This window comes from Protopterus annectens, chromosome 8.part0, assembly GCF_019279795.1.
Source record: "Protopterus annectens isolate FY-2018-M chromosome 8.part0, PAN1.0, whole genome shotgun sequence".
Lineage (NCBI taxonomy): Eukaryota > Metazoa > Chordata > Ceratodontiformes > Protopteridae > Protopterus > Protopterus annectens.
This window is the reverse complement of record NC_056741.1, coordinates 307,175,492-307,201,094: the sequence shown is the minus strand read 5'-3', so window position 1 is coordinate 307,201,094 and position 25,603 is coordinate 307,175,492. Positions and strand designations below refer to the sequence as shown.

At 38.6% G+C, this 25,603-nt stretch overlaps 1 protein-coding gene across 1 annotated transcript in view; it reads right to left on the bottom strand.

Moving 5' to 3' along the window:
• The window catches only part of NTRK1 (neurotrophic receptor tyrosine kinase 1), a 921,476-nt gene that overhangs the window by 48,740 nt on the left and 847,133 nt on the right, over nucleotides 1-25,603 (bottom strand). The window contains exon 16 of the mRNA XM_044079803.1: nucleotides 15,087-15,245. Within this exon, the coding sequence (XP_043935738.1) occupies nucleotides 15,087-15,245 (159 nt within the window). The remainder of the gene's footprint in view (nucleotides 1-15,086; nucleotides 15,246-25,603) is intronic.

Here is a 25,603-nt window from a genome sequence, read left to right as displayed (position 1 = left end):
CACCAAGAACAGATGCAAGCACATACATGTCAAGGAGATACTTGCCCTGATCAAGTCACTCAATTCTCTGAATCATCTTTGGTCTCTGAGACCTCTTCAAATGATTACATACAATACCACAGTGATGCAGTATATCAGTGGGCAAGGGGGAATCATGTTGTGCCCCCTTTGCAGACTACCATTGTTAGCTTGGGATATCACTTTATAACACAATCTCACTGTACAGGCATCCAACATTTCATCACAGCAAAATTACATAGCAGACAAGCTGCGCAGGACCAGGACAGACCGTCACAAATGGAAACAAGATCCGGGGGTCTTCCAAGATTTGATGCATCTTTGGGGAGCCCCTCAAGTATACTTCTTTGCCTCTTCTCTGAATAATCAATTGGCAAAGTTCTATTCCAGGACTCCATGAGAGAAGGCATGGAAGACAGATGCCTTTTCTTTTCTTTAGACAGGAATGATCCTGTATGCCTTTCCACCCCTTACACTAATATCCAGGCTACTTCGGAATATTCAGAAGGAATCTGCCAAAATCAATGTGGTGACTGCCTTCTAGCCCAAGCAACCATGGTTGTCTCTTTTTTTAAAAATGGACAGGGGCAATTACTACATTGTACTAAACTGTACCACATACAACTGCAGTGGTATCCCTGTGTTATCATCTTTTGAAAATCCAGTGTGTTCCACTGGCATAGTTTTATGTTGATTTGCTAATTTGTTTTTCTCCTTCAGGTCATGTGCTAATTAAACTGCATTACATGTCTCTGACCATTTGTGCTTAAGTCCTTTTTTTTTCTCATATTTGTATTATTTTTTATGATGTTGCATTGTTGCTTTGTTTTTTTTTTCCTTTAATGCTAATTTTCTTCAGAATTGGCATAGATCAGGCAGAAGTGAGATTGCAGCTATCATGATCTCAGTTGATCTGCACTGGCCACTGCAACAACTACTGCATCTCTAGCAGCTCCCACGCACGTTACTCTAAAGGGTGATGAAGGTCACCCTGCAGAAGATGACCTGAAGAGTTCATTGGTGGCCTCCACTGCTGCTTCTCTGGTTGGGAGCATTAACTCTCATTGGAAAGTGATGCAGAGGGACCCTCCTTTGTCACCCAGTGTGATGTGTAGTGCCTGAGGACTAATATGGATTGGCATCTTGATGTCCAGAGTGGCACCCTGGACTGCATTCTCCTGCACATGGTAGAGTTGCATATCCCTCAGGCCCCAGCCATTATGTCACCAAAGGTGGAAACCACCCATGATGTCAGCCACTGTGGTGATAGCATGTGAGTTTCCCTCTATGTCAGCTTCACATGCCATCTTCATTCACCCAATCTCCCATCATAGGTGTGATGACAGGATGGACTGCCAGCCAGGCCAGGACAAATAAGGCAGTGGATTTGTAACATATGCCAGCACAGCAAGCTGGAAGTTTGTAAATAATTATATGTCACTTGTATACCAAACTGATTTGTACAGATGCTTGTGCTGGAAATGTAGTTGTGAGGTTTGCTTGTGTTAAAATGTGTCAACAGTGTGCCCTACTGGAAGGAAAAGAAATATACATGCATTATTTTAACTGTTTAAATGTATACATTGTAACAGCATATATCGTAATTGAAGAGGTTAATTTTAATCCACATGACTTTTTCAAAATATTCTTGGTGTTTACTGTAAATAGATATTTAGTATTTTCATATTGTTTTATTATTTATTAAATATATTTAAACTTCTCATTGTGGCTGGTCCATTGTAGAAAATATTTAGGCTTTGAGAGTATTTGCATATATTTATTTGGTGACAGATCTAGCCACTCCTGAAAGCCTTGCTGTTTGGTCAACATTACTATTTGTATTAATATTAAATTCACTCAGTATAATTGGGTATTCATTTAAGAGCCTTACAGTAACTGACTGGTGGTAGAGAAACTACCTTATAGGCTGGACAAACTTGGTAGAGCACGTAATTTGTGCCAATCTTTTCCAGGTGTGTGTGTGTGTGTGTGTGTGTGTGTGTGTGTGTGTGTGTGTGTGTGAAAATTAAATCTCAAGAGTATGTGTGTGAGCTACTTTGGGCAGGGACATGAAGCACTGGCTTTACAGAGAGAGTGCTGGAGGACTTGGTTTGGGCACTCGGTTGAGGACCTAACCCTACAGTTGTATCATTGGGGAGTCTTACTGGAGACCTGAAGTGAGACAGATAGAAAAATCCAGAGCCCTGACTGAGTGTGTTCCCTGTATCCTTAAGGAAAATTGTGTTTGATGCAGAGAGGTCTGCATCTAGAAATATTGAGTGTATCCACTTGTATTCCAAGTGAATGTACCTCTGCAGTGTCAGTGGTGAGGATTCAGGCTCCTTGATTACTGGCTCAGAGTGGGGACATCACAATAGGTTCATAGGTTCATTGGTATATACTAGGCTACTAGCCTCCAGAGCCTTTATAACCCTAGCCATGCAACCAAGCCTAGTTGCATCCCCTTGTGAAAGGTGCGTCTTAATTGGGGGGATGGCTGTTTGGAGAAGTATGTTTGTTCAAATGAGTATGTTCCTTTGGAACCCGGACACTTGTGCGAATTTAACTTTCACCGAAAGTCAAATTCATGCTCACACATACCCAAAATTGCTGTTCATTGAAGCAGCAATTTCGGGTATGTGTGAGTGGTGTGCCAGTCGCACTGTGGTGCGACTAAGGGAATATTCCTTTATTCCACTGTAGTGCGACCTTGGAGTGAGAATATTTAAGTAGGGGGGGTGTGGGGAGCACCCTCCCCCATGTTGGGGGTGCAGGGGCCCCTACAAAAACATTTAATTAGTGTTTTTTTTTCACAGTTTAACTGAAGTGCTTTTTCTATTAAAGTGCTTTTGTTAAACTGTGATCGGTATATATGGATTTGGACACTTGCTTTTTCGAGCAAGTGTCCTAGATCCGTTTCTTCTGAGGGGTATGTTTGTTCAGAGAGGTATGTTTGCTTGGAGGGGTATGTTTGCTCTGAGGGGTATGTGCAGAGGGGTATGGGTATCAATGATGCTCCTTTCTTTTGTGTCACTCCCCATCACTAGCATCACCAGTTGCCCACTCTCTGTCAGCCTGCAGCTCTCAGTTTTTCTCCCCTTTAGTGTTACTACCTCCCTTGTCAGTCTTTGTGTTCTATGTTTGTCTGCTGCTGCTGCCATCCCAATGCCTTCCTTTCTATGCACATCGCTCCCATGCTCTCCACCATGCTAGAAGCCATGCATACAGTGTTGCATCTCTAAGTATTGCTTTGCTTACATCCACTTACTGCTCCTGCTCTTTCATAGTATGATGTATATTCTGCATTTTCATACGAGTGCTATAGAGCTTCATGTTGACCACTCTTATATGTGAACTTCTGAATGTCTCTCATGGTTATCCATGTGTTGACCTCCATCAAGCCATTTACCAGACAGAAATCTAAAACACTATGCTTTCTTTATTCCTACAGACCTCCCCCCCAGCAGTTCTCATATTCCATTCTCTCTGACTGTCTGTCCCCATATGAGCATTCTGGTCCTCTATTATCAACACCAGCTCATGTTGCCCTCCTTTCTCTAGCAGGTCTTGCAATAGCTGCCTGAATGCAGTCTTTTCCTCACCATCACAACCCTGCTGTGTGGCATAGGCTGAGATTATGAATCCTGCATTGTCTTTACACTGGAGTATGATTGCCAAAATTCCATCACTAATTCCAATGGCATCCCTCACTGTCTTCAGAAGACCTCCCCTCACAACAATTCCACATCATTTCTACTCTTTCCTCCCCTGAGCAGTAGATTCTATATCCCCTGCCAAGTGCCTTACGAGACCTGCTCTTCACATAGTCTTTTGAATACACAGGATGTGCAGTCAACACCTTACCATTGTGTCATCCACTTCCAAGCTGCATCCTGTCAGTGAATCTACATTCAAAATAACAATCCTTTGGTCATTTTTGGCAGATTGACTAGTTTTATGCCCTGTATTTACTTAACAGAGCTATTTTAAGTAATCCAGGCTAGGTAACTAGACACTAGCCAGCCAGTATATTATTGCCCTGAGTTGCTAGGCTCTATGGTAGGCATCATGACTTCCAGCTATTATTTAGTCTATGAAGAAAGGGAACAGCTGCAGCTCAAATAACTTAATTTAGTGGTGATTACCTTGTGTACTATTATGCAAAATAATTTGGACTGTACATAATGTTGTCAAGAATATTAGCTGTTGAAGGGTATTGTATATATGTTTTAATTTTTGTAACATCTTTTATGGTCATATAAGCCATCTGCATGACTGTTTCATCATAAGAACCAATATGGCAGTATAACTGATTTTGCAAAAAGGCGACAGTGTGCATCATGAGCAAAGGTGACAAGTGACATCATGAATTCTCTATCAGAGTAACATGTGACATCATACATCATCAATAGGGTGCTAAACAGCAGAAAGTAAGTCAGTTGCTTTCTAAAAATGTCATAAAATGATGTAAGATGCAATATTTGTGTCTGTAATTCAAATTTGTCACATCTTATGCAAGTCCTGTTTCAATTAGGAAAAAAAAAATGTTCAAAACTGGATTTGCACTAATGTCAAAATATGCCTTTCTGAAGACATTCAGAATGAGATTTGTACTAAAGTCAAAGGCACCTATACCCTTCATGCAGAGGGGCTATTCTACCTGAACCCCATACTTTCAATAATCAACTCAGAAGTCACTGCATCTCAGGAAAAAAAAAAGTTTTTTTTTCCTTTTGCAGCAACCTTGAGAAAGAAACTTGTATTTTAGCCTCATATCTGAAAACATAATTTCACATAGTTGACCCTCAAATAAATATCTTACTCCAGCATTCACTTGGTTCAGCATTCTGTGGTGTGATATATGACTTGTGGAAATGTCCATATCCTTGTAACAAAAAATATTAAGGGGCTTAACCATTGTAGACCATCAGTGTCTTAATTTTGTTTTCATACTTCCTGCCCGCTTCTGTTGTTTGTACCCCTGCTAAGCCTGTAAATGGTCATTGTTTGATCAATGTTCTACCCTGGTAATCCAATGCAAATAAATATATAATTAAATACCCTGCCTTCATGCTTGCATTTGAAGGAAAAGGAAATAGGAATGCCACAATTTGGAGCTTTTTTATGCAGAGTAGTTTAAATGTGGCTCTTCCCTAACCAGAAAAATGTATTGGACTGTATTCTTATATATTTACTTGGATAATCGCCTTGGGATACATAAAAAATTGCAACCAAAGTTAGATTTTAGGACAGTTTGATTTATTTGTTGAGTTTAGAGGTATATTTGTCTTAATTGGGCAAAGGACTGATGACCTACTGTCAGCTTGGCAGTTTGGTATGATAAACTACAATGACTAATCTGGAGTTCAAAGAAATGAACTTAATAATTTATGGTTTTCATTTTTTTTCACCTGAAGAGTCCCTTCATGGAGAGGGAATATTACAAGAATATATGGATTTAGCCCCATCACAGTCCCAAAAGTTACTGAACAGTTACTGCTTTCTTGACTAGATATTTCTCTTGAGAGTTTTATCTATCTTTAGGTCAGATAAAATAGTTTAATTAACTACATTGTGAACTTTACAAATTGTTGTTCAGTTCTTTAGAGCTGAGAGATAATGTTCAGGGTAACAAAGGCATTTTTTCTGTCTTGCAATAACCTTGACCTCTAGCAGGGAATGCAAACAAGAAAAACATGAACTAATGATCATGCCAAACAATACTAGACTTATTCAGGAGAACCCAGCCCAAAGAAGTAAGAAATAAGAGCTGTAAATAGATACAAGTGGCATCTCAGAGCACCAGTAAAATATGACCCGTAAATCTTAAATTTCAGCGTTATGATGCTTTGACAAGGCTGCTTATAAAGAATAGTAATATTAAATCATGTCAAAGGAAACAAAATTACTGTATAATACCGAGAAAGGGAAGAGTTGGGAATCTAAAATATGAAAATTAATAAGGTTAAATTTGCAGAAATTGCAGGTCATCTGTAAGATACATGAGACTGGTTTATTGGTAAATGAGACACTTAGGCGGTGCCACTCTAAGTTTGTTACCCTCTCAGGTTTCAGCTTGGAGAGGGGTTATTGAGGACCTATCAGCAGCAAATTGAATTCCATCATTTATAGCTGTTAAGAAAATTAAAATGTATATTCAAGAGGGCCCTTATTAGGCAGAGCACGGAGTTAATGTGGGAAATTCATCTTAGCTGTCAGATTCATAATACCACTAATGCTTTATTTAATGACTCACTACAGATACATACACATACTAAAGTACCAAGTTCAACTAAGCAAGCCAAATATGTTGTGTAACCATCTGGACTGGAGCTAAGTTTACACTCCAAGCACTTGGTATATACATTTTGCTGATCTGTATGCCTATATGTTTCCTTTTCTTTATATAGTTGTTAATGAAAGATACAGTAATCCCATGAAGCCGAAAAAAAATATTTTTTAGATCTCGATTTGCAGAGGTAGTTTATAATTCTAGAATAAACTAAGGCAAATAAACACCAATCACTTGTTTAGTTTATTCTAGAAGTGCAGAAGTATTTGGTCGTAGCTTTTGTAGCAACTGAATTTTTATGCATGCACTGATTGCATCCCTTCAGGAAAAGCTATGAGTCTGTGTCTATATGCACAGTGTTGTTAGATGAAATGGCAGTTGTCTAAATTGCCTATAGGTATGTGTATAGTGTTTGAGTGACTTACACATATCCTGTAATGGACTAGCATCTCATGCAGGATTCATTCTCTGTCTTATGTCCACTGCTTGCTGAAATAGAACCCTTATTATTTATTTGTTTTACTTGCTTTTTAAGGTAGACAACTAATCTCCATGGAACTTTTCACACTCAGCTTGGGAGCAGTGTCTGGTTAAGCGACTTGCTTGGAGTCACACAGTTAGGCAATGAAGCCTGACAAAATCGAATTTTGCACCACTAGTCCACGGGAAACAGCTTGTTTACAGCTCCTTAATCTTTAAAGCCAACTGCCAGACAAGTCATTATGAAAAAAGCTCTCCTTTAGATACATTTTATGAAATCACAGAAGTTACCCAAACACACCTTCTTAAGCTGCACACTGCCATTGATTGCATGCATCTGCAGGGATGCACATATCACAAGAGCACTAACCCACACAGATATACCACAAACAATGTAGTAGATTATTTTCACATAATATGTTCTTTATGTAGAAGGTAATGCCCACAGCATGGGGTTTGTATCCCTACATTCTGACACTCGGTCATTCTAACTTCAAGGTCTCCCTTACCACTGATGAACGTATGTTGTGACTCTGAGAGTTCTTGTCTACATAAATGTAAGTATTCTGCCTGTGGCACACATTTTATGGCATTGATGCTGACCTAATGCTGCATAGCCCCTTTTTGCCGTGCTGCCATTTTTACCACTTCAGGTAGTTTGAGCACTTTTTGATTATTTCATTTTTGAAGGGAAGCATATATTCCATAATTTTACTAAAAAGTATGGAAGATCTTAACTTTGACTATTAATCATTTGGGGAAATCTTACAGTCCATGCACATTAGGATCATAGCTCAAAAGCTGTATACATCATTCTGCAAAGTTATTTTGAAGGGTGAATTTATATTGACATTTCTGAGGTTATAAAATATGTCACTTTTTGTGTATACCTGACATCTGGAAGCTGCTGTATTTCTGGGCTAACTGGAAAAAAATGCCAATTTTTAAAGTTAAAAAACTGAATCAGAGGAAACAGAGTTAGGTATAAGCTTCTATAAAATTAAACAAAGGCATATAAATTTGGATATAGTAAATTGTTTACAGTCAGAGTGCCAGTGACCTTAAGAGTTTTCCTTATAAGACATTACACATTTCCATCCTAAATAGAGATTTTATAGTTGCTATATGAAAGCACATTTCTTAATAAAATGATACACCCTAGTTCATGAGGAATCACTCTTTAAATTTCATTTTCCAAATCAGAATACTAGTAACCCACCTTGTGGTTAATTATAGCCTCCTACCCTTATGCCTCTCCTGCTAGTGATTTAATTACTTTGTTCACCTGCAAATGCCTTTTCTTTACATTGGAACCTCAAAAAACACTATTATGCGACTGCTGAAATGTTAAGTAAGGCATTGTTCAGCCTTCTGTTATGACAATGAGACTTTTTATAACTTTGAGTATAGTGTATGGTGGCTGCTTACATTTATTCTGCTGCACTTTCATCACAGTGGGGGCTGAGAATGGCACCCCTTCCTATCTCCCAGGTCTTTTCCCACCAAGTTCTAACAAGGTTTGACAGGGCAACACATTGTCAATGCATGCCACAAATTTAACCTCATGAATCTTACCTATCAAAATGAGGGGTAGATGTGCACCCCTTTGGGTTTTACAGTCCATATCCCCTTACATGAATTGAATATGAAGATCTTCTCAAGGATAGTTTTAATTTGAACTGGCACCTAGGCTACTTAAACAGGCTCGTAATGTGTTCATTTAAGGACATACTTTCTTGGCAGTGTTTTAACAAACATGACAAAACATTGCAAAATAATGTACTGCATTATCCTTATGTCCTCCATTTTGAACTCAAGCAATAACAAACAAATGTTACATTTGAAATTCTGTTTTAGTAACATTGAAACAGAATCATAAAATGCATATTGGGTTTACCTGGATTTTTTCTGGAATTGAATAATAACAACATAATATTTCATTTGAAGTTGTAATATCCTAGCCCTACCAATGAAATAATAAAATGTGAACAAAATATCATTGGTTGAAACATGAATAGGTCAAAGATAAATGTCCTAAAACATGGGAAGCCTGTTGTACATAAGCTATTTGAATCACCACCATGCACCATGACGAAGAAGACATGCAGCCTGGCACTGTCAGCATGGTGTAAGGGATCATGAAATTCCTAAGTGACAGGGACATGCTTTCACTTGATGTGTATTGGTTCCGTTGGTTACAAATGTTAAATGGTCAACCAAACTGTGACTCCACAGAAAATTGCAAATCCAGAAGCAGAGACAGGGCCAGAATACTAGGCACAGCTGCATGGGAGGAATCCATCAAGGCTCCCTCACACCACCACTGATCATGTCCAGATGATTCTGAGGAGGCCAGACTGGTTACATGTCCCAGGATGTGCCATCTGCATTTGTGGAACATATATCCAAGGGACCTGATCTCAGGTGGTGCAGCATATTCTGTGTAAAAGGGCACTGCATCAGTTAATAGGAAGAAGTAAACGAAATGAGGGGTGGCTGTGAGGAAGGTTCGCACATCCCTGTTGGATACTACCACTACAGAGGATAGGTGTAGTTGGTCTGGAAGCATCAAAGTTTACCTCTGTGACCATAATTGGGATAAACAACATATCTGATGGCCAACATCTGAAAACAATGTTATCTGCCTTATAAGGGATCCTCTAAGGTTCAAGGATGTGATATTTCCCATCTTTTTACCAGCTATACAGTGTAAAAAGGCACCTAGGTTCCGGGGAGAATATATAAGACTTTTTCCACTTGTTTATTTTCTAATGTCTGCTAAGATGCATGTAACAGATTATCACCTGCTCATCTACATTATATGGATAGCATAAAAAACAGAGGTTGTAGTATTCCCTGATTTTTTTTCATGGATTTCAAAAGGATGGTGATGAATTCCATCTGTGGTGCCTTTCCTGGAGCCAGCATCCATGTTTGCTTATTTCACCTGGGGCAGATACACTGGTACAGTATGTAGAAGATCACTTTCTAGCATATATATGATACATACCTATAATTACAACTAGAGATCAAGAAGGTTTTCAGATTGGCATATCTGCCCCAAGCAGTATAACCTTTGGATTTGACCAGTTGCCGGACCAGTGTTTCAGAGGCTATGCCTGTCTTTGACTGGTTCAGTGATAATTGCAAAGAGAGATGTCCCAGGCATTATGAAGCACTTGTCTTGTATATGCAGCCATCAGCAATTTCCCCACTCTCCTGGTCAGTGGAGGAATTGTGTGAAGTAGCTGTGCTCTGTAAGCAGAATAGTGTGGAAGGGTATTACAACAGGATCCAGACCATGTGCGTGTGGCAGTCTATTCGCCTCCATGAAATATTGACTATGGTATGCTATTAACAGAATCATGTAGATGACCTTAAAATTATCATCCTCTGTGACCTACCATTATCAGCAAAGAGATGACTGTGGATACATCCATCCAACTGTCTTTCCTCAGGGGAGATAGGATGGAGTGTACCATCACCATCTGGAACTGGTCTGCTTGAAATAAAAATGGAACCTGCTGACATCCAGAATGGGCCTGCAGCAACAACAATCAGGTTAACCATGGGACCCTTACTCCAACATGACCTAGCCTTATGGGGAGCCAGCAGTTTATTGGTTTACAGGGTATAGGCTCCACTACACTGGGATCTCTCCAAGTCCTCCAAGACTCAAGATCTATGAAGGCATCTGGAGAGGCTACCCCCCAGGATGTGGAAGTGCCAACATCAAAGGTCTCAAGAAATACCAACTCCTCCACAGAAGGGGCTTCAGTGGTCCATCCCCTTGTTGCCGCATTAGTTCAAAAGATAGTCAAAAGAGGCATGGTTATAGGAGGACTTTGAGGAATCTCTCACCTTCATGGAGGTTGGAATCCCCAGTGAGGGACTCTTCAAGGGAGTGCAAGTGCTTCCTCTTGCACTGGCTTTTCCTGTGCATTTCCTGATGGGAAGAAGCAGACTGTGTCATTGACCACTTATGAAAAGCAATAACCTGAGATGGACGCAAGAACTGAGAAAGCTGTGACACCAATGCCAAAACTGCTATCCCAGAGTGAGGCAGTATTTCTCTTTAGAACTGCAAATGCTGAAGCTAAGACTGAATGACTTGAAAGAAATCCCTTTTGATCATTGGATCTCAGAGATGTCCCCATCCCTACAGCTGACCTGACTGGGTCTGAAGTACGGACCAGAGCTGAGTTACCCAGAGCTGAAGCACTCATGGCTAGGGAGAGATCCAAAGGTTTCATAGTTGAACCAGCTCCTGGGCCCTCGGTTTTGACCTCTTGGCACCAGGATGTTCTTATAGGTTCATAAGTTCATAGATGTTTACTAGGATAATGACCACAAGGGCCTTTTTAAGCCTAGCCATGCAGCCCAAATAGCTGACAAGTTCTGATACCCTTGATAAGTGTAAACATGGACCTGGGAAATGAACCATTTACAGGTTACCTCTGTCCATTAGAGACATAGGTGCCAAACCAGGGGTGAATTTCTGGTTTCCCATCCAATTGTCTAAGTTGTACTTGAACTGGGTTAGGGAGAAGCTCTGCTTCACGTGGATTGGGAGCCTGTTCCATAGATGGGGTAGTCTCTGGGATACATACCTATATCTCCAGCAGATCCCATTTATAACACAGGCAAGGTTTAAGTCTTTAGAATGGGTAATTCTGGTGCTATTTGTTTTGTGGATATGCAGGAGGTCCATCAGAGTGGTGTCTGACAATGCCCTCTAGGCCAGGCATAGATCTCCCCTCAAAGGCCTGCAGGAGACAGAATACAGGGATAGGGAGTTGAGGCAGTCTGCATAGGACATATTACTTATGCTCTGTATTCTTGTAGTTAGGAAACTCTGTGGATGTTCCAGTTGTTGGATATGCCTGGTTAGGTATATAACAAAGGGGGTATTGTACTCAATAATAGGTTTGATGAATGCTGAATACAGTGGAACAATGATCTCCTGGACTTAGATGCCATATATTTGTTTATAAGTTACACGACATAGAATGATTTCCTCATCAATGTAGACATGTGATGATCACATTTTAGATTACTATGTGTGTCCCTAGGTCACTGGCTACTGGGTCAGCTCTAAGGGGTGTGTTATCAATCTAATAGTTACTAGGGATGGATGACTTCCCAAAGGCTACTATTATGCATTTCTTGGGATTTTAGTTTTAGTCCATGGCTCTGGCACCAGTTGTTTGTCTGTGTCATCCCCTCCTGAAGAACATTTGTGTCAGTGTGAGATTCAATGACAGCTCCTATTTTGCAATCATCTGCAAATTTAGCCAGCCAGAGACCACTGACATTGACCTTCTGAGAAGTAAATGCCAAAAAGGAGAGGTCCAAGGACTGATTCCTGAGGGACTCCACTTGTGATTGGCTTCTTTGTAGAGGTATTCTCCCTATTTCTAACTTCTTGGGTCCTGTCTGTGAGCCAATTGGCTATCCACTGGGTGACATATGGGTTTGTACCTAACCTCTTGAGTTTGTCAACAATACCTGAGTGGGGTATTCTCAGCTGCTATGACAAAGGAGTGAAAACAATCTAGGCTAATAGCAGTGCAGAAGGCAACCATGTTGTCAGCACCAGTGATGAGGCACTCTATGGCCGTATCAGATTCAGTAGCACAGAAGCCAACAGGTAGACCAGAGGAGAAAAATCAGCAGTTGGGAATGGAGGGAGGAAATCCTTCGACTTTCTGAATGAAGGTAGAGGGAATGATCCTCAAATATATCTGGGCCTTCAATAAGAATATCATAAGCTGGTCCACATTTGGCTCTCTAATGCTTGTGGAAGACAAAGCAAAAGCCATGGAATATGGCTTCTTTGGTCTGTGAATGGTCAAAGTAATCTTTTGAGCCTGAAAAGGAGAATTCCAGATCTGAATACGGGATGGTTGCTGGCAAAATTCAGGTGTCAGGATGATAAGAAGAAAGGGTAAATGGACCTGACTCCAGACTGGAGCCACAGAAAACCAAGCATTTGTTATGTCCTCATCCACTGAGAGAGATGAATCCAATGTTGGTGACAAGGTTTGAGGAGATCAGTGCTGGACAAGAGCAGACTCTGAAGACAAATTTAGGCCCAGAGGAGTCAAAGGGCTTGGGATCTTTGGATCTACTGTGAACTCACAAGGATTATCTTATGGATGCTAGCAGGATTCCCTGTGTTTGACTTTTAACTTATCTTTCCCCTTGCCTCTCCCTTTTTCTTCCTGACCTTCTTTAACCTTTCTTTCCAAGTCAAGGAACCTTGTTCCTCTTCTTTTCAGAGGAGTTCTTAGACAAGAGAGGGGAAGCAAGAAGAAGTAGGAGAGGCAGGCAGCATGGTCCTGAATGAAAACTTGGTTCTTCTATCCACTAGAGCCCTGGCTCCGAAAGCCGCAAAGGCTTGGCAGTCAGTCTCTAAGTGGGCAACACCCAAACAATATACACAATACTCATGCATGTCCTGGGAGTACAACTTATGCCCATACCCCAGCAGCTTCTTAAAACCTGAGGTCTTGTCCATATCCTTGCTCAACAATACCACAGAAAGGTAAACATGAGAGAACCACAACATCAGAATATACCAAACTGCAAATACTAACATTAAGACAAACCCTACCAACTGCAATATAATTGCATGTACATCTATATAGTAAGGGTACCAAAGGCATTTTTTTTCAATAAATGCTGCAGTGGCAGAATAAGGAAATGTGCTCACACTCATCACAAGAACAAATCAGAAAAAAAAAAGAAGTTTAAGTCAAGATAGTGCACAATTATAGTTAATGAAAAGAAACCTGTGAATCCTAAACAAGGAGAGGAGGAACTACTATTTAAAATAGAAAAAGACCACTTATCTCAAGGTTCTTTTCGAGATCTGTCCGACACTGGAAGCAGCAAACAAGACTTTGTGGGAGAGGGGGAAGAGATTCAGAGTTGAAGAATTTGTGAGTCTGGTGTTGGATCCAGTTAGATCCAAGGTACCCATAGATTGAGACAAATGGAAAGACAACATTGGATCATAAGTAAAACTCACTCCTCCTTCTTCTCTGATTCCATAACAATCCCAGCTTAATGGAATGTCAGTTATGGGAAGCTTGTGACTTTCCTGTTTTAGTATTCTGAAACGTGATATTATGGATTGTGATAATGAGAAGGCTTTATAGCCTTTTCACCATATTTTTTCAGTGTAACCATGATGTGAAGTGCATATCATATCTCTAAATATTACCCAGTAGTTAGACAAGTATGTTTGGATTATTTTTATAGGTTCATAGTTAAGTGTTAGGCTAGTTGCCCTTGTAGGCCATTTTAAGCCTAGCCAGTTTCCTTTTTGTGCTCAAATTAACCTATCCCATTTGGTTAGAGATTAGCCTGATCTATCCCTTGGCGTGTTGTTTCTGGACTATTGTTCTGCTTTGGTTGAGTTTCATCTTATTTTCATGTTTCTGAGTTTGTCTTGTCATGGGAGGAGGTGAGCAGCAGAGTGCCATGTGCAGCATGGACCTACAGGCTATTTTGCAGTCTGTTATTTTATCAGCTTGGGAGGCTGATCTGACTAAAAAACTGGATGTAATCATGAATGGGCTTAATAAAAGCTCAGATATTGTGAGGAGAATCAGTGGTGGTAGTGCGGACACTGTTTCACAGAGTTCTGAGCACTTTTCCACTACCCCAGCACAGAGAGAGCGTAACCATGGCAATGGCTCTCAAGGAACTTTTGTTTCAGCCAATTTATGTGGATTAGAAGGCCTTTCTCAGCCGGAGAGATGAAGCGGAAGCAATAAAAGTATTTTTTTCCTGTACTACGTGCTGGTATGTCATTTCTGGACTACCCTTATTCCAATGGTTTACCTTAGTGCTGGTTTGTGTGACTATTTAACAACAGGGGTCATACCATAGATAATTTTAGGAGAGCCATGCATGGGATAATAATTTAGGAGCTGCCTCTGTCCATTAGTAGTGCAGGGGGCATTCCTGGGGTAAATTGTTTGTTTCCCATCCATAGAACAACTTGAATATACTTGAATATAGACAGGAATAAACTTTGTTTTATGTGGATGGGGAGTCTGTTGCACAGCAATGATATCCTCTTTGAGATATACCTGTCCATCCAAACTATTCTGTTGATGTCGCAGAAGAGGTTTAGATTACTAGACCCATACCTTTTTCATTAATACATTGACTTTTAACAACTTTCTATTTAGGAAATTGCAGTAAATCAGCAAAATCATTACTACTATTCTTTTAAGCACACATCATTTTTTTTTTGCATGGAAGAGGACTGCACTTTGCTTACCTCGTTATTAGAGAGCTGGTACCAAGGCTGCTTTCCATATGTGAAAATTTCCCACAGGACTACACCAAAGCTCCATATGTCACTTTCTGTTGTGAATTTTCTGTACATTATACTTTCGGGTGGCATCCACCGGATAGGGAGCATTGTCCGTCCTCCAACCTAGAACAAGACAGATTGGCAAACAGCAAAGTTAACAAAACTATCTATTGTCAACACCTTAATCATGGGCAGAGAAGAAAAGGGTTCTTGACATTTAGTCATTATGGTTTAAAACATATGGTCAATAACTGTGCAAAAAGCATACTAAGTGATGGTGAATGATGAAGAAATTGTATTCCATATGCTTTAATGCCTACAGTGAAATCTATTTTCAAGTTGTACATTTATTTTATTTGCAAAAACAGCTGAAAACATTATGTTTTGAACATTAAACTGTAGAAGAAAAATGCTGGCAATTGGTATACTGGCAGAGATCATCTTACATGGCATGTAATACAGGTTTTCTTAGAGGTCATTATGTCTGGGAGGCTGGGATATGCAGAATTAATGGGCAGTGAGTGCAAGATAGTTGCATTTTCTTTTACAGAAAAGAGTCTAAGATGTCCCCTTTGCTGTACCATTTGCTCAAGTGCAGGCAGACAGGTTAGCTGTGGATGCATAAGTAATGCAAGCAAGTAGAATATTGCTGTTATAGCTGTCTAACTCTTAATAGTAATTTAATTGCAACAGGATGGGAGAATGCAGGTAAGATGTTAACAACCACAGTTCCATGCTCCGCAATTTGTTACACATAGATTTTACACTATTAATGTGACAAAAGGGTCATGTAAGTAATACAAAAGTCTCATGAGATTAGAGATAAGGGGACAAACATGTTTTGGAAAATTCTAGAAATTAATCCAGGCCTTATAAATAAAAAAGAACTTTAGTAATATGCTTGTTATGGTTTTGCTTAATCAGCATTATTCCGCGCTTGGCTGTCATACTGCACTTCAGGACATTGCAGGAATTCATTTCTTAAAATACCATTTCCACAGCTGAGTATTGGGCATAGCTAGGAATTTTAGAAGTGTACATCAATTTGTCTATCAGCTTACAGAATGTACCTAGACTCCAAAGAGTAGGCCCCTTCTCCCCTTTCTTGGATACTGAGTGTTTCTGGGTAACATACCTTTTCAATACTGAAAACAAATCCTGAAGTAAAGTTAAAAATGCATTTATGCAACAAATAATTCTGAAAATAAAATAAAATGTGTATCTTAATAAAACAATGCCATAGTAAATATGCCACCTTTATTTGAATTCAAGCACAGCTTATTTAACAAAAGAAATGAATTATTTAAAATATGTATGTTGCGGCCTAAGTGGGACATGCCTAGCTATGCTCTTGGCACTACAGATAGCTATTTGCCCATTCCAAATAAAATCAGGGTCTTGGTGAGCTGGTGTCTGTCCCATAAGCACTAGATGCAAAGCAGAGTATCATTGATAGGAGTACCAGTGCAGTGCAACCACACATGCACACAAATATGTGCTCACACACACACACACACACACACACACACACACACACACACACACACACACACACACACGCACACACACACACGCGCACACACACACACACACATACTTAGACTTGCACAGACGCGCACATGCACAATCTTGGTGTAATATGGGACAGTCATCAACTTTAAACAATATAAATAGATACACAGAAGAACAAAGCAATGAGCAATGACAATTATGCCAATGTATAAAATTAGACATAATACAATTTTTCATAAATAAAATATGTCTGCCATACTGTTTTTGGTCTTGATTCATTACAGCAATGGATAAATAATGGCTATGGTTGCCAGTTCAAACAGATGTATACCACTGAATACAAAGTCTTGTTTGTCGAATAATAAATAAACTACTGAGTATGAGACTGGTGGATGTAGGAAAGAAATATAATACAACTGCTTTTCAAAACACATCTTTTTATGGCTATTGTCCTGCATGAAAATCAGTATTTCAGTGAGTGGTTCCTCCCCACATTGACAATCTAGTACAGTCATGGGTCCTAATTCATTCCATCCTGACTAGCCATGCCCTGCTGCCCTAGGGTGGAGGAAAGACAAGATATGAAGAGTCATCACCCCTGGTGGCACAGACTGTCCATTGTACCCAACTAACCCTTTCCCCTGCTTGTCATTTAGAATGATACAGATTCTACTTTGCTAAGCCTGGAGTCATACACATCTTTGCCCAGCTGTGGCTGAAATGAGATGAATGCATCACCATTATGGATTTCATAGTCCCCTAGTCCATTTTTACATGGAGCTGTCTTTCTCCAAATTCATTAAAATTCATTCAAAAGGTGCTCCTTAGGGAAATAAAGCTAACACCTTTCCCCACAATGGGGGTGCTTGCATCATCTGCTTATATGCATACATCCCTCGATGGCTCCTACTGTGCTCAGGAAACTAGTTGTACCAAAGTTATCAGTGTGTGTGTGTGTGTGTGGGGGGGGGGGGGGTAAAGACCCTTTACTAGTTACGATTAATATTTGTGAGCAGTAAAATTACAAATATGTCCGCAAGGCAGTTGATGATTGTGAGTACAAAATTAGCTCCACAGATAACTTTTTCTGTTCTGACTAATGTAACATATATCTGTAACAGTTATATTCCATAGAATGTACAGTAGTAACCACTCCTACTCCAGAGATGATATATAATGTTTCCCATGTCTAAAGTAAATGTAAAAGCACAAATACTGAAGACCATCTGGAAGACTTTGTCTACTAGATTTACCATATTTTGTTCATAAGATCAGAAACCGAAGCAAAACTTTGAAGGCTCAAAGTGCGCCATGGAAACAGTGTTAATGTCCTTGTGATTGGTGGCCCATCATACCCCAAAACAGATACTCACATAACAAGGATTGGTGGGGAAAAATGAACCTTGACTATGTGTAACAATGATATTATAAAGTCTGCAGGATCAGAGTGAGAATTATGAGCTGGTCATTGCTTATGGAGGGGGAAATGGTCCTTTGCACTCAACCCTACATTAAATGCAAATGAACACAGTGGCTTTTTGAAATATACTAGTTAGTAATGGAATCTCCTACAATATAAGTGAAAGACTTTCATGATAACAAAGGACTCCACAATTTCCAAACACAACTTTAGCATTTAATGATTGACTCTGAGCATGTTGCTATGGATACATGTTTCTCTGTCAGTCATCTTTTGAAGAACATGTGAGCTTCACACTTGCTTTTTGGCCAATGGCATACATCCCTCTTTCATTGGGGACAATCAGATACTGAAGAGGATATTTGTCACCCCTAGTCAGGCTTTTTTGTTTTTTGGATTAAAAAAGTATAGCTTACTAGAACTCAAGTCAGACTTAGGGGAATACTGACAGCACACATTCACTATTTGGCATTTATTTCAGATGTAAAGAGGATGGCCAAGGTGGTTGCTTAACGGCAAGAGGTCTTCCAGTATGATTCTTGTCTGGTACACCTTCTGTGCAGGGTCCTCATATCATTCCTGTGTTATTTTGGGTTTTTCACAGGTACTCCACTTTCTTCCGACTTCCAAAAAATATATATAATAAGCAAATTGGTGACTCTAATTTGATCCCAGGCATGTATGCAGTGTGTGAGTGACTTGGAAGAAAAGTCTATGAACCTACTTTCTTTCCCTGCTTGCCTTGTAAACTTCATGTATTCTGGCAGCTTTACATGAGTTTGCTATAGGAGTTAATACTAGCAAAGCCTGCATACATGTAAGGAGTATGACCATCTATGGTGATAAAATATGCAATAGCTACAAGAAGACTGTTGCTAGCTCTACTTCAGGTGCAGCTGTCTACAGGAGGTCTAGACATCGCATCATATATACTCTGACAACAGTCTCATGTTTAAAAGGTGTCTCACTCCTAATAACGCAATGCTATGTCAAAAATAAATAAATACATAAATGCATTGCAAAAAAAAGGCAAACATTCTATCCTTGCACCCATTAGATGTCTATATAACTATTTTTGCAAAGGCAGAGAGTTATGCCTCCTGCATGTATATTTCAAGGAATCTGCCCTCACACTATTATTCTTAAACATACTACCTGAGAGGATGCACAGATTCAGAGATACGGTAAATGCAAATATGTTCTTTTCTCCAGATAGTTGCAGTATTGAAGTACTATATTCAAAGATCTATATGGTGAACACTGAGCTATGGGAAAGGGGAAGCTAAGTGGGCATTTTATAATACTCCCAGTGTAATTGTACCATTGAGATGTGGACGTCTCTGTATATAGGAGTTAGCACCTACTATCTTTCTATTCATCAGTTGACTTTATTATTTGAAATACTTTAACATCCAATTATTTTATAGAATATTACTAACATGAATCTGATATAGTCTGTGATGTTATCCATGTATTCTAAATGTAATTATCATAATAATAATAATAATAATAATAATTAATTCCCCAAAGAACATAAAATCAAAAAAGTCATCAAGAAAACAAAAGAAAATATAATTCAAAAACGCATTTACTGTAGAACTGAAAATGCATTCTTCCTTCCATGTCAGTATGTAAATATTAACATAATTAGGGAATGACTGTAGTCCCCATACCTGCCCCATTACGTCTTTTCAAAGTAAAACATATTATTTTTCAAAATAATTTCTAGCAGTTACTAGATAGAATTTATTTTTGTGCCATATGGTCAGAATAGTTAAACAAGTATTATCTCACTGTTTCCACATCAGATGATAAGATGGTGCAATTATAAAGAATTAAAATATATAACAGCTAAAATTACTGTCTGCAAATCAATTACTGCCTGTAAATCAATAGTTGTAGTAGGTAAAAATCTCTAGGTCTTTCAGTAAAATGTCCTGTAACATAATAAATAAATAAATAAATAAATAAATAAATAAATAAATAAATAAATGGCTCACTGCTTTTAAAATATGAACGTAATTATTTTTTTGTAAAGATAGTTAAATGTTTTGCTACACAATTCACTCTGGCCACAATAGATTAGTCTATACAAACATTTTTCAAATCAAAAGACAGGGAAATAATAGATTTGCCATATTAGGCTAAAGGGTTCTATATTGGTCTATATGGAACACTGTCAAACCCAAAACAGGGAAATAATAGATTTTTTCACCTAAAATTAAACAATTAATTCAAGTGTAACAGCCAGACTAGCATAAAGATCCAGAATGATCTTATGCTATCATCATCCTGAATGCGGAAGAACATTACAGTTTAGACTACCAAGTGGCAACAAAGTTCTTGGTAAGGAGATCTGAGAAGAGTCTGTCCTCCCCAGTGTATTAAGTTAAAACAGGGTTTGTTATGAGGTATTTATCCATCAAAGAATGATGTTTAGTTTGGGGCACAACACAAAAAAGTCTAATAGCAATAGCTATGAATCTATTTTATTATTGACATTTTCAAAGCCTTTGGCAAGGAGTCCTGAGAATGTGTGTTGGCAAGGTCCTCAGTGCATTTGGATTTCAAAGCTTTTAGAAAAATAGAACTGAGGTTTTGTGCAATGGACTCATTATTAAAGTATTTACAGTTTTTGAGGTACCATGCCAACAGTTGCAAAGGAGATGAACAAGGCAGGTTGCCCCTATCTCCTTAATTGTTTTGGTGACTGAGTCTGTTGTGACACTTGAGGCAAGTTTGTAGTGATAGGGAACTTCCTTTGTGAAGCTGAAAACTTCTTTGCTGAAAAAATATCTGCTTTTCTTCAGGAAAACAGATGGGATTCTGACCCTAGTAAAAGATTAGTTCAGTATTCAGTATTTTTGGAAGTATCTGGTCTTAAATGAAGCACTCAAATAATATTTCATCCTACTGGAAGGCAAATAGAAACAGAGCAGACTGTAATTGCTGGGAAGAGCAGTAAATCCCTGAAGTACTGAGGTTTATTACTGTTGGACAAAACTGCACTACAAAGAAGTACGTCTACAGCATTTTGTTGAAGATGTCTGATACATTATTACACACACAGAGGAGTGCATCTGAATGTCTTGGAAAAGGCTATTGCAATTAAAATGGTTGCCATGCAATATTTTAACAGTTTGGTGGCCTACATTCCAACAGAACCCAAGAGATTTTTCTATCCAAAAGTAAAAAGTGGGGAGATGAGGTATCCTTCAATGGACAGTTTGGCAAATCTCTTAGACTATGAGGGTTTTACATTCTGATTTTGAAGTGGGGGTCTGTATCCACACATGCAATGCCACTGGTTAAGCAGTAAGTGACCCTGGTAGGAGAATCAAAGTTTGGGAAGCAAGTCACCATCTACCTTCACAAAATAATGTCCTGACCAAGGAAATTATGCACTATACCTTGTTGTTGGTTCTCAAGACACTAGACAGCTTACCAAATTTAGGTTTGGAACTGAAGTGAGACTAGGCAAATGCCTCTCTCTACATTCATGTATGATACAGAGCAGTGTTTCTGCTTCAGATGTATTAGCTCACCATGCCAATAAGGATACCGTTCTCTAATTTATAGAAAATCTATCAAAGGAAATAACGTTTTGCACTTGACAAGCAAACACCAAAGGCTTTTAAAGATCAACATTTCTAAAAGCTAATTCCCAAAGGGGAAGAGAAACAGTAAAGACTATCTAGAATTTTATTCATGCATATGAAATGATTTTTAGGTTTAGAGAATATATCTCATTTGTCTCTAACACATATAACAAGGAGGCTTGGGGTTTCATTCAGATGCTTTAATGCATACAAACTCATCAGGATGGATAGCAGCATCATTAAATATGAACAAACTAGTAAACAGACAGAGCTTACATACATGCATGCTTACATCTCAACAGCTAACTACAAAATGGCAGTCAGACTTGCACGTGCTCAGTATTTATACAGTTGCGCAAGCCACTGGATAGCTTCTTAAAGGTAAATACACATATATTGATCTACACAGAATGTTATTGCAATTAAAATGGCTCCCTGTAATATTGTGTTAGTTGGCATTTTTAAGGTCAGAAAAGTACTTTTATTTTTCTTTCTCAGCATTTTCAGTGCTGGTCTCTGACACTATGGTAATAACAGCACAGATTTTTTTTTCTTGTCTGTTACCATTTTATTACTGGTCTCTTGTGTTGTGCACACACTCCAATACACTTGGCTGCCCAACCCCTATTATATCTAACTTTACTACCTTTATCTCTTTCTCACTAATATCTCCCTCCTCTGAATCCTCCCAATCATCATCTACCATACTGGTTGACCTTTCTATTGTAGTGGCTGTACTTAACATCAGTCTATTTCTCTTGCTGACTTTTTTATCACCTTCATTCCTGTCTCTTTATTGTCACTTCATTCTTTCTTCACTCAGCACATTTCTTACTGTGACAGCAGCACACAACTCTTACTGCCGGCTTTATTTATTGGGGTGCTCTACTATGATTGTTCCTCTACTTCATTTCACTCACACTCTTTATCCCTTAACCTCATTACTATAATTTATCCCTTAATCTCATTACTCTTACTTTTTCCAATCTATTCTCTCTTCTTTAGTCAGACTCGTGATCATGTTATAAAGGACCCATTATCTTATCCATGTATCCCATCTCCAACAACAATATATATCACTTCCAAATGAGTTTACTTGTGAAATACACTGCTGCAACTCTGAACAGCAAGAGAGGAGAGAGCTTAGACAATTCTCCTCCAACTACAACTGTTCCAGTGTAGGACCTTACTGAGTCCTTAAAGTCCATATCTTGACTTCATCTTCGGACAACCACCTGCGGCATCGGGCCTCATAACATGCCTGGGTGGGTGTTAATTACACATTACCACACACCCTGTCAGCACATTGCTTTCTTGCTACAAGGCTTTCTATTTTGCCAGTCTTGTTTTGCTTGTAATTGTACCTGTTCTCCTTGTCTCGCCTATATATGTCATCTCAAACGGACATTTAAAGGCCATAAGCTACATCCTCTGTAGCACATGTATATTTATCACATGTATGAAATATTGCCTTAGTTATCATCTGAAAAGTATTAATTACATACTGACAGATACTACTAGAACCACAGGGTAAGTATCTTTGTTGGTTATAAAGTTACTAGTTATCTTTTTACTAGGATGTTTACAATAATTTTGAAGCATATCACCTATATTACACACCCTTTAAAAAGCAATTTCTGGGTTCTTATAAATTATACTATTAAAGTACTTATCTTATATTAAAAACTTGTAATAGTACTTAACCAATTCTTCCTAAAAGATTATACATTGTCGCAAAATATATTTCTTGTTTATTCTCATATATTTGACTTTTACTGCTTTCTTTCACTAAATTGCTTGAAAGTTTATCTTTTGACATACTAACATTTAAAATACAAATCCATTACTTGTGCCTCACTATAACTTCTATTAACAGAAATTTTAATTTTATTTTAGATTCCTTTAGAAAATTAGCAGTGTCATTGCACAATTGTTAAAACCTTAAAAATGTACCACAAAGCAGTGAAGACAACAAGTGGGGCACATGACAGCTGCTACCACGTACATATTATCTATTAGCTTTTAGTTTTCTATATATACTGGTTTCATTTTATCATTAATAAGAATTATTATTATCTGTCTAAGTGATAAGCACAAATTATTAGATGACAGCAAGCAGCATCCTCCAAAAGCACAGCTATAATGTGTCAATGCTTAATTAAAATTAAGTGACTTGACTTCCCCTAAAAGCTTATGTTGCAACCTTATCTTACAGTATTAATATTCTTATAGTCAAGTACCTGAAATGTCTCCTGATGTTCGTTCATTTAAGAGGAAAAGTTTTTTTTTAGAATAATTAGCCTGTAGTACCCTTTGACCTAAGATGAGACAGCATTAATATTTTCCACTCACTGTCTGAGTACCCTTCTAAATGACATTCCATTTTGCAGCTAGGACCCATATGGATTCATGTATTAGAAAGGGATGGTGTAGCCAGTGGTAGATGGAGTGAGAGGGAAAAATGAACTCTAATTTCCACATGTCACAAGTTCAGGTCCCACCAGAGGGTTTTGCAGAGATGGAGATGGATTATTAGCACAGGCAGCATACTTACAATGAGCACATATGGCAGCTGCAGTAGCCCCCAGATGTTTGTGGTAACTCTCCCCTACTCCACTCTACAGAAATGATCCATCTATGTCAGTCTAGGGTGAGCTCATTAAGGTGAGGCATGCTTAAAAGCACTCTATGTTTCAGAAATCTCTCAGTGCCTTGGGAGACAACTTATTTGCTATTATACACAGTGCTTGCAGAAACCACCACAAATATAGTTGCATTTTGTACTTTTTTTTTGTATTTTATATACCTTTTTATAATTTATATTAAGAATAAATAGGAACATTATGCTCTTTAATAAGCAAAATAAAATAAAATAATACTTGCTAGCAATCATATCATGACAGGTTCATTGCATTATTCCTTTTATGGTTATGTAGTTAACGCTCATCTCGTCTGACACATCGGATCCAGAAGTTTTGGCAGGATTTCATGCTCATTAAATTGCCTGCCATAAAGGAAAATAAAAGGATGCATCTATGACGTACAATGCGGTCAAAGCAGATAAAACTATTTTCCATGTATGGTAGCATTAGTGAACTATTTGAATATCAGTGTGGATTCACACTTGTTGCACATTTTCCTGCATTCTCTAGTCACTGATTTATTATCAGGTAAGTGGACTGATCCATGCCAACCTTCATTAGTCCTGACCCTGACCAAAAAGGTAAAGGTATAGTCTAAATGCATGGGAAATTTAAATGAGCTGTTCAATCAGTTTCTATGTGGGAGGTGGGTGGAGAATCATATTTCTCAAATAAAATTGTTGTGGGTCCAGTTTAAAAGCATCTGATTCCTACAGATAGTAAACGTTGCTTAGAAGTCAACTCCAGGTGCCAGGTATGAGGAAAGAACAATGTTGTGTCATTCTGCTGTTCATGCAGAATCAGATCAAAGCCACAATCACTGTCTCATAATTTGTTTCAAAAAGTTTGTGTTCGTGTTTCAAATTTTGGTTTAGCAATTATGGCTTCTGAAAGTCTCTCAACTTCCTTGACCAGTTTATCTTCCCTGAATGGAGTGAACAAAGAGAAAGAAGGTGATTTAACTATTTTAATTAATTTGATGAACCCACGTTTAGATGATCTTTCTAACTGAATGGACAGTTTATCGCAACCTAGTTCTCAGCCATCAACAAGGGAAATTTTTAATGTGCATTCTACACAAGGTAACGACAATCGATCAACTGCCAGACTTGTTAATAGTGGCAACAAGAACCAGATGGAGACTACCAGCAATTTAGTGAACAGTAATATAATTGACCATAATTCATCTAACACCAGGCATTTTCAACAAGGCACCCTAAGTGGTGAAAGTATAAGAGTCCTTGACTTAGCAGTCTGGCTCAGAGATCAACCTGACTTATTAAGAACCGATGACAGCTCAGTTCAAGA